At 39.7% G+C, this 10,893-nt stretch overlaps 1 protein-coding gene across 4 annotated transcripts; it reads right to left on the bottom strand.

Moving 5' to 3' along the window:
* Positions 1–72: 72 nt before the first annotated feature.
* Positions 73–5,028, bottom strand: LOC143908778 (uncharacterized). Of its 4 annotated transcripts, none has more exons than XM_077426572.1 (3): positions 4,870–5,028; positions 4,487–4,771; positions 73–4,123 (listed from the first exon to the last, which is right to left on the bottom strand). In XM_077426572.1, the coding sequence occupies exon 3, from the start codon at positions 880–882 to the stop codon at positions 541–543; it is 342 nt and encodes a 113-aa protein (XP_077282698.1). In that variant the 5' UTR covers positions 883–4,123; positions 4,487–4,771; positions 4,870–5,028; the 3' UTR covers positions 73–540. The 4 variants fall into 3 exon arrangements, with proteins under 4 accessions (XP_077282698.1, XP_077282701.1, XP_077282700.1 ...); XM_077426574.1 differs by having other exon boundaries at positions 4,536–4,771; XM_077426573.1 differs by having other exon boundaries at positions 4,487–4,763; positions 4,870–4,987.
* Between the last annotated feature and the right edge of the window lie 5,865 nt (positions 5,029–10,893).

Genomic DNA, 10,893 nt, shown 5'->3' with positions numbered 1-10,893 from the left:
TATTCTGCAAACATCTTCTATAAACATCAGTTATAAGTAGAAAAATACGCATTTTCGCAACAGAACTAAAAATATAATAATTAAGAAACAAAATTAACTTCTTTTATACTCTAAACAGACTAGAGAAATCAGAATAAACTGTAGACAATCTTTCTCTCTCTTTTAAATTAAAAATATTGATATTAGGACAGTACCTATATCTAAACAGGAAACAAAAATAATATTAATATTAAAATTTGATAATACTCTTTGTATCTTACCTTACTATAGGATAATTCTTAAAAATATATTTGGATAATGACAATCACATGTATCAGGTACAAAATGTACACATAAAATTATCACAAATTAATTGGCACTTTCAGGTAAGTACAAGGCACATACTACGTTTACGCGAGCGTTACTTCTGTAGTAACTTACGATAATTCACTCGTTTACGCGAAGGAATTATCGTAAGTTACTACAGAAGTAACGTTCGCGTAAACGTAGTAACAGAGTCACAGTTGCACTACTTATTTATGAGCAGTTTACTGATGTATACTAAAAATATGTTCTGATATGTGTCGGATGTCTCTCGGACATATCACCATCGCCGATGCTCGTTCTCCTCAGGGCCACGAACACGTTACCGAAATTTGGATCGAGATTGTGCCTGTCGAAGCTGCGGCTACTATGAAAGGTCGTTCCGTTGAGCTTTCGTTGCCGAGTGATACTAGACAGTTTCTCCGTGATCTCGTTGGTCTTTTTATCGACGTGAGACGTCACTTTAACATTACTCCTCGAGTAGGTATCGCGATTATTCCCGACATCACCGGGCCTCCTGGTGAACCGCTGCGCTTCCATTGGGCTTCTGTTATTTTCCTCATTCACCCGCGACCCCATGGCGATCGAGCGCAAGTGCTCGGATAGCTTGATGATCTCCTCGGCCAGAGCGATATGGCTGGCGGGATCGCGACGGTTTCGCGCGACCGTAACTTCGGAAGCTCTCCTCTTCAAGAACAAGCTGAGACTCGGCACGGACAACTAGTGGCTAGAATTATCTCTCACGGTTGCAGGGTCCGTCACCTTCTCCGATTGCGTGCTGCTGCTGCGAAAGCTGTCGCAGGGTGAAGGACTGTGACCCCACATGGATATGGATTCGTCGCGACTGCGAAGCAGGTTCCTCGGCAACGCGTGATACGAGTCGATCGTGTACGGGCTGTCCGGATGTTCCCGCCAACGCTCGACGAACAGTCTGAGATTGTCCTTGGTCACGTCCAGCTCCTCTCTGCCGTCGACGACACTGATGACAGGACGATTCTCGATAAACCTTCTTTCGTCAGGCATAGTATATTCTCCGGCTACACAACAGACATAATTTTAAAAAATTAAACAAATTACTAAATAAAAAGATTACATATAGTTAAAATAGTACTATTAGATGCATTTGCTGCTGACCTAGCAAATTAAGCAATTAAGAAAGAGCACACATCATAACATATCTGTAGCATACATTAGCAAACTGCTCATAAGAAAGTAATGCAACTGATTTATAGCTTCTCTAGAAGCTTATTCATAACATCAGTAAACGCTGCAATTCCTTTATTCTGCACAGCAATCACTGCCTCATGTCGTTTTTCCCTTGTTAATTCCCTTTTCTCCGCATCTTCGCGAAGGGATTTTTTTCTACAGCCAAAAACAAGGTATTTTGCCCCTACAAAACACTCTGTTTTTGGTTGTAGAAAAAAATCATGACGTGTAGGAGCAAAACTGAGGTCATATTCGGTTTCAGCAGGCGAAAATACATAGGAATACCATGGTCTAGTCCATGGCGTAAACAACTTTTCTCTTTTTGTGGGCCTGTGAAGTTGGTGAAATCAACAACTTTGACCCTCCATATCTTGAAAATAAAAAGCCAGCTAAATCTGAAACTTTCTGAGAATTCATGACTCATTATACAATAGACTATCATTTAGTACTTGTAAGTAGAAATCTAAATTTAAGGGTGAAAAAAGAGGCTATTTTTGCGGTCACTCTTTGTATAATACACATCTATGCTTACGTTTTCCGTTAAAACATATATTTTCTGATATATAACATGTAATAGTACTTTATTTGCCAGTGTTGTAAATTTGGATTTCCTCAAACTGTCCGCGATTTGTTGATCCACTATAGCTTTTGCTTCTGTAAATTGTTTCTTTGGTATCTGCCATTTCTTCAGTTTCTGTGTCTTCTACGTTTCACTCAGCTCCGTGATGCCTGTGCGCCACGCAAAAATGCCGCTTACACTTGATACAAGGCATCTCGATCAACGACGCATCCTTGCAAGATTCCTTAGAGCACAGGAAGCTTGCCGATTGTCCTACAACGAATTTTGCGGTCTCCGTTTTTAAACACTCGTGCGATACTATATTGAAATGCTCTTTGCAGAAGGTGGCCTGACAATGCTCGCACACAAACGGCAAGTAGTCCAACAATTTGCAGTCCGCCACCGAACATTGTTCGCCAGTCGCAGGAAATTCGATTACAGCAACAAAAGGATATCGATATTATAATTGGATTTAATACTTTGGATACTGTATTTAATTTTCCGGCGTTCAGGAAGACTGGAAGAGATATTTAGTTGTGCAATGGTGTCGGAGAATTCAGATGATTGTCGAACAATATTAAAATTTGAAGATTCAACAGAAAATACAGTAGTAATAACTACTGTTTAGAGATATAGTTTTTTATTACAAAGCAACGCCATTATTTTATGTCTTTTCTTCAAAGTCTATCAACGATTATAATATAAATTTATATTGAAATTTAAGTATTCTATTAGCAAATAATACTATTACGTAATGTCTACAAAGTATTATTATATATTCAATTTAAAAAATTTATTTGTTTTATCAAATGTAATAAACCAAAGTACCTTTAGTGCGTTTATAAAAGATATTTTACGAAGGATATTAAACAACATCAAATCTATAATACTATATAAATGATTTTTTAATTACACAACAGTAATATGTCGTAGATAATTTTATCAGTAACTTCCAGTCTATTAATAAAATACTAAATATTAAAAAGCGACGGCATTATTTCACGTGCCGGGCCTGGGCGAGGTGAACCGATCGGCGTTCTCGCGCCAGTCTCGGGGATCTGAGCTCGGTCCCGTGCCTTGGCTTCCCGTGGATCTTCCTTGCTGCGAGGCTTCCGTGGCGGCGCGAGCCGTCGTGGTCGTCCTCTTCGGCCGCTATTCAACGCTCAGCTCAGAACTCGTTGGACTCGAAAAATATTAAGACGTATTAGAAATAATTAAAACTGAATAAAATGTTATTTACAAAACGGTAATAATAAATAAAAATAATATTATTTGAAAAATTATGCAGATAATTATATGTCTTGCATCACATTTGATATTTTTAATTGATCAGATCAATTGGTCACTTTCATTTCTCCCAAATCGGTTTGTGAAATTAAGTACGGCCTCTTTAAGATTATTTTTACGCTTTTTTATCAGCTTTATAATGCTTGACAAAGTGTTTGGATTTTGATTGAAATAAGTTTCTGCGAATCTATTCACCTTGGACAATTGTTCGTTAGAAAAAACATTCTGAATAGTTCGTAAAATAATTCTTCGCCAGTGATAAATTAATAAAACACGAAAATTCGTCGGCCTAACTGGCAATAATTTTAATATTAATACAACAACGTTTCGACCTCTACTTTGGGTCCTTATCAAGTTATAAGTTATTTAGCAATGATTGAATTGCGCGTCAGGTTTTGAATTTTATTATCATCGTTAAACTATGTGGTCAGGAAGTATAACATAGCGAACATTAGATTCAAAACCTGACGCGCAATTCAATCATTGCTAAATAACTTATAACTTGATAAGGACCCAAAGTAGAGGTGGAAACGTTGTTGTATTAATATTAAAATTATTGCCAGTTAGGCTAATAAATTTTCGTGTTTTATTCTAAATGATATATTTATTTATCGTTTAACCTGCAGGTGGTCGTGGGACTTTTTTTGGATATAGTTCACGGAAGCCATGAATAAATGTATCCACTCATGCTCATCCACTTGTTAACACGCAGAAGAGTGTGCTATATACGTTTGCGCAAGGAGACAGTTCCTCGTTTCTTTATATTATCTGCAAGAATATATATGATGGTTACTACAGTCTGCATCTTTGTAAAGCAAATCATATCTGACTTATAATTATAAATATATTAGAATATTTATTGCAAAATAAAATTTTCTCTTATTTCAGTCCTTTTTGGCAAAATTCTACAACGTATAGAAATATATAACAAATCGTTTAGCTTATATTATATCTTAACTAGATAGACTTATCAAACGTCGCGAAATATGTAAGAGAAATAATTTAAGACTTGAAAGTTATTGAAAGTTATTTTAATTAAAATAAATTTATTTATTTATTTAATTATTTATTTATTTATTTAAATTAAAATATTGTAAAAAGTATACGTTATTTAAGATGTCTTGTTTCTACCTGTTATCAGATGTTACGCTGTAAGATGTCTTTTGCTGTGTATACACACCCTATATGTGCTCTTTTGACAGCTGTCTTAACCTCTCACTACAGTTCACTGCTGGTCAGGGTTGACGCGTGGCTCAGTGCCTACGCGAATGATTAGAAACACCAAGGTCCGTGGTTCGAATCCGACCCGGCCTTCGTCCCATATATACTTTGTTAAGAAGTTTTTTTCCGATTAAGATCCTTATGGATTAATGGTCTGCACGATTGGGAATCGGAAAGGATTCACAATCTGCAAAGCTTAAGATTCGTAAAGGATCAAAAGATTGAGGTATTTTAAGTGTATCACGATGGTAGTGTGAATAAGTAACTAGGTCTACATCGCTTGTGCTAATTACCTTAGGGTACAAGGCACCTTATTTCCTCATCCGAGGAATGTAACAGATAAAACCCCCCTCACTGCTGGTCACGGCCCGTCACGGCAGCTCCCTAGACGCAGTGGCTCGCAGTCTCTAAATATTCGTGCGTTCCAAAACCCATCCAAAAAAAGTGTTGCAACCTTTCCGTGAACGACTGTACATACATACATTCATTTATATATATATAGATTTTTTTAATTTTTTTACCCTTATTTTCCTTTCTCAATATCCATTTTCTTTAGATTACTTTTCATTTCCATATATTTCTTTTGACATTTACTAACAACTGACATATACTGAGTGAAATTATCAACTTATCTATATAGAATGTGAGAAGCCAATTAACTTGAAACTTGGTGACATTTATGAGTATATGTTAATATGTTCGGCTTGAACTTCTGAACTCGAATTTCTGAGCCGAACAAAAAATTTATAAATGTCACCAAGTTTCAAGGGTAAACCAAAGGATAATGACGCTGCCCTAGATATAGAGGTCGATGTTGAATCTTAATAACGCGAAAATATACGACGATGCGCCGCGTAGTGTCTATGTCATTTGTCTGTGTTATGTTATGAAGTTGCTGCTTTCACATATTATATGTCAAAACTGATAAATCAGTCATTTCAATTCGTGACTGTCGCGAGCAATTAATTATTTAGTGAAAACTTATTTAGTGCCACCTTTGACGTTATTAAATTTCACAGTCAATACTACTTTAGGATACCGATTTCCAAAAAAATCGGTAACAAAAAATTATACATTCTATAACACTCCCCGAAAAATTCTACCCCTACTTCATATACAATTCTTTGAGATTCGGTCAATTAATTTCCTTAAAAAATTGGAAAATTTTCTGATACCGATTTCCCAAAAAATTGGTAACGAAAAATTATACATTTTATGGCAATTTCCGGGAAATTCTACCCCTACTTTGTAACGATGCACCCCCAAACATGCATCGTTCCGACGCAAACACCTCGCCGAAGCCACCCCGCCGACCACCCGCGGGGTGAAGACCGGGCACACAGTGTGCCCATATTTTTAATAAGTAATATTAGGAAGTCCGCGAACGGGCTGAACGCGGCAACCGCCTCACCGCGCCGAGCGGTGCCGAAGGTGGCCGAACACCGCCGAACGCGATCGCCGCGTCGGGACGCCGTAGCCACCGATCGTTCCGCCGCACCGACCCGGCGCTCGCGATCGCCGTCGTTACCCCCACCACGCCGCGACGCCGCAGCGACGCCGCCGCGACGCGTATATAAACCCGGCGTCGCTGGCACAGAGCGCGATTCCCGATCACCCGTCTTTCCGACAACACCGATCCTGAATTTTTGCACCAAGCCCGTCCGAACAGAAGGTAGAGCGCCTCTGGCATTCTCTGTCTTCGCCGAGTGTGTCTCGGCAAAGGACCAGCTCCTTTCTATTAGCCAAAGTTTCCTGGATTCCTGCACTAAGCCGGTCCGAACGTAAGGTGGAGCGCCTCTGGCATTCTCCGTCTTCGCCGAGTGTGTCTCGGCTAAACGACCAGCTTTGCGCAGTCATCCGAATCACCCGAAGCCTGTCCGGACAAGAAGATAGAGCGCCTCCGGCATTCTCTGTCTTTGCCGAGTGTGTCTCGGCCGACGACCCGCTTCAACCGCGTTACCCACGCTTCGCGATTCATATCGCCGCCGCGCCTCGCGCCATTTTTCCGCGCTCCGGGCTACACCGACCGGGAAATCGGCACCACCCGGACCGATACCTACCACCACGCGATCCGGCCCACGCGACGAACGAAAAGCGCCGGCTCCGCCCCGCACATACCGCGGGCTTTCCCGCGCCACCCGCGGCCGAACCAACGACGCCTCACGCGCACGCCCAACCGTCGAAAACCGCGCGGACACACGCGAGCGAACCCCGCCTGAGCGGTACACGCGTGCCGACCCCTTGCAAACGTAACGTGGGTATATTGTGAATTAATAAACGTTATTATTGTCTGTTAACCGAGGCACGACTTCATTTCGTTAACCTCGCCACCCGTCTGCTTCTCCGCACCTCCTTCGAACCCAAACCCCCCGCGAGCTAGATCCGCGCTTCGAAGTCAGATTGTTTTAACTATAAATAATTTTTTAAGATTCGGTTAATTAATTTCCGAAAAATTAGAAAAATTTCGTAACCGGTTTCCAAAAAAATTGGTAACGAAAAATTATACGCTTTATAGCATTCCCCGGAAAATTCTACCCCTACTTCATATATAATTTTTTGCGATTCGGTCAATTAATTCCCGAAAAATTTGAAAAATTTCTGAAACCGGTTTCCAAAAAAATCGATAACGAAAAATTATACACTTTATAACATTTTCCGGAAAATTCTACTTCCGTTTCATATACAATTCTTTGAGATTTGGTCAATTATTTTCCGAAAATTAAAAAAAATTAAAAAAACCGGTTTCCAGAAAATCGGTAACAAAAAACTATACACGTTATGACACTTCCCGGGAAATTCTACTCCTGTTTCATATATATTTCTTTAAAATTCGGTCAATTATTTCCCGAAAAAATAAAAAAATGTCGAATACCGGTCCCCAAAAAGATCGGTAACGAAAAATTATACACTTTATAGCACTTCCCGGAAAATTCAACCCCTACTTTATGTACAATTTTTTGAGATTCGGTCATTCGGAACCGGTTTCCAAAAAGATCGATAACAAAACATAGTACACTTTATAGCACTCCCCGGGAAATTCTACCTTTATTTCATATACCATTCTTTGAGATTAAATCAATTATTTCCCGAAAAATTGGAAACATTAAAAAAACCGGTTTCTAAAAAGATCGGTAACAAAAACTATACACATCATGGCGCTCCCCGTAAAATTCTACCCTTACTTCATTTACAATTCTTTAAGATTCGGTCAATTAATTCCCGAAAAATTGAAAAAATTTCCGTACCGGTTTCCAAAAAGATCGGTAACGAAAAATTATACACTTTATAGCACTCGTCGGAAAATTCTACCCCTGTTTCATATATAATTCTTTGAGATTCGGTCGATTATTTCCAAAAAAATTAAAAAAATTAAAAAAATCGGTTTCCAGAAAATCGGTAGCAATAAACTATACACTTTATGGCACTCCCCGGGAAATTCTACTTTTGTTTCATATACATATATTTCTTTAAAATTCGGTCATTTATTTCCCGAAAAAATGAAAAAATGTCGAATACCTGTTCCCAAAAAGATCGGTAACGAAAAATTATACATTCTATAACACTCCCCGGAAAATTCTACCCTTGTTTGATCTACAATTCTTTGAATGCAAATGTGGAATACAATAATTTAAAAAATGGAAAATATATTTTATATATTATAATACATGAAATACATATGAAACATTACAAATCAAAAACTAATATGACAAAATTTCAATGTGTGTGTGTGTGTGTGTGTATATGTGTGTAGAATGCTGTTATAATTAAAATTGTACAGATGAGAAATTTAAAGACCAGAAATAAATTATCATAAATGAAATTGTTATTTTGTCAGAAATAAAATAATAAAAAAATGAGAAAAAATTATAATATTATTCAAGTATATATAAGTTAGTAAAGGATACACAAAGAAAAATTGTATTAACACTCAATTAATGAAAGATAGTAATAAAGAATAATTTAAAAGAACAATAAAACTACCTTTATAAATTATTCCTCACTAATTGGGTTCTACAACTGTTTTTTGTTACTTGACAAACATTTTAATTTTTCTTATCTTTCCACATTATTTTTTATTTATTTCTAACAAGATAACAATTTCTACCGTAATATGTAATATATAATATATTAATGACATCTGTTACATATGCTATCTCGACATCCTCATCCCGACATCGTCTTCGTATGGAGAGATGAGGACTGCTGCTCCTTTTCAGATGTCCCTTTGGCTTTGGCACAGGTTTACCTAAACACAGAAAATTACAATATAAAACTAGAAATCGGAAGGACGTGCATTATAGTTCGAATAGCGCTAAAAAGGGCCGATTATTTATTGCGAACACGAGAAATTTCCACGTTTTTATCGGTTTAAAAAATAGGCGCTGGAAAGTGCCGTTTCGTCTGTTGACACAGACGCAGAGACCACACTGGTCTTTCTCCTCCTTCTCCCTTCAACTCCTTTTTTCTTCCTCTCCTCCTCCTCTTTCTCTCCTCCTACTTTTCCTCTCCTCGCTCTTTGGTTTTCCATATAATCGTGCTTCTGCGGAGAAAATATACACATGAAAACAATATATAAGTAAATTATACAAGGGAACGAGCTTTCCAGCTAGCGACATAAATCGATACAAGTATCATTCTGTTCTTGTTCAATATCAAATAAGCAATAAAAACAGTATGATACTTGTGTTGATTTGTGTTGCTTATAGCAAGGAAATAAAAGTTCCCAAAAAGATAAACATTATATATGAGGGTCATTCTAAAATACGTCACAAACACCCCGTCACCAATCGCGAAGGATGACAACTGCTAGTTAAAAAGTGTTATTTCCGAACAATTAGAATCAAAAGCCATGCGATCCAAGCTTAGGTCTTTGAAAGCCTTATATTAGTTTCTGTATACATATATGTCTATATATATACATATAATTTTTCCAACGAACTGCGCGCCGATTATTTGTCGGACTTAAAACACAGTAATTGTTAGAATTAAAAACCCTTCTCTCCCCGGAATTAAATCGACTCGATTTAATTATCTAAAAACTGTAAAGAAATTTATTGCGAGATTTATTGTTTGTATATTGTTACGATCCTATTTCTCTTATTATTATTTATTCACGTCTCCTGAGAAAGACGTTTCAAACTATTATTAACCGGTTATTGCGATAAATATTACCACATGCCTCGGTGGTCGAATTGGTACGACGCCCTACACGGAATAAGGGAGGTTCCAGGTTCGAACCCTGGCTGAGGTAATATTTTTCGCAATAAATTTCTTTACAGTTTTTAGATAATTAAATCGAGTCGATTTAATTCCGGGGAGGGAAGGGTTTTTAATTCTAACAATTACTGTGTTTTAAGTTCGACAAATAATCGGCGCGCAGTTCGTTGAAAAAACTATATGTATATATTGTGACGTTGCGGCCCGCCGCTTCGTGGCAGCGCCCCGCCGCCGTCACAAGGCGCGGAAATTTGCGCCCAGGGACGAGCCAGAGAGGCGACGACGAGATCTCCAGAGGCCAGAAATCGATATCGTTTCCGCGTTTTGATTATTCTCTTATTTTCATGTATAACTTGTAATGCGTACGGCGCCTCACCCACACCACGGCGAATCTTCAAGGGAGTACCGATAACGAGAGGGGTCCGGGAGGACCAAGGACCGAGGAGGGGTGGCGAGAGCGGAAGCTACATGGATCACGGGCGGCGAAAGCAACGCGGCAGGCGTGCGGCGAATGAGGCGGCGATGGACAAGGCCGCCGGTAATGGGGCCCCAGGTACCGGGGCAAACCCGGCCTCAGCAATCTGCCTCCACGAAATACCGGCCCGCGGGGTGACTGATCACCGCCCCGAGGGCAACCGGAGGCACACCGGTCAGAACAAAGTCCAGTCCGCTGCCCAGGGACAAATTGAAGAAGTCGCTACGCCGCCGAGGGACCGTTGCGCGCCCCCGAAGGATCCACCTTACGACGATCCTGCGTGAGAATATCGCGCGAGCTTGCACGCTCGCTCTCGATTGGTTGGCACGCCCCTACGGAAGAGGGTGCCGCATCGATTCCGTTATCGAGCGAATCTAGCGAGACACTCTCTGGTCGTCCGTCGGCGAGTCCGAACGTTTTCTTAAACTACGCGATAGCCGCCCCGAGTCGGGAAAATCTGTTGCGCTGCGGCGATCCTCCGTACGAAGTGACGGCAAGGAGCCCTACGAGGAGACATCACATCGGTGAGGTTGCCCGCAGTAATTAATCGTAAAATGTAACGCCACGACGCCGCCCTCCGGTGCACGCTCTCGTCCGGGATAACGTTGTAATATCGCGACGCGTG

Source organism: Temnothorax americanus, unplaced genomic scaffold, assembly GCF_048541705.1.
Source record: "Temnothorax americanus isolate GAGA-0224 unplaced genomic scaffold, ASM4854170v1 Scaffold115, whole genome shotgun sequence".
In the NCBI taxonomy this organism is placed as follows: Eukaryota; Metazoa; Arthropoda; class Insecta; order Hymenoptera; family Formicidae; genus Temnothorax; species Temnothorax americanus.
Note: the sequence above shows the minus strand (reverse complement) of the source record. Positions and strands in the feature narration are given on the sequence as shown.

Excerpts from the sequence above, each read along its gene's own strand:
- LOC143908778 (XM_077426572.1), bottom strand. The coding sequence starts at position 882 with ATGGGGTCGCGGGTGAATGAGGAAAATAACAGAAGCCCAATGGAAGCG.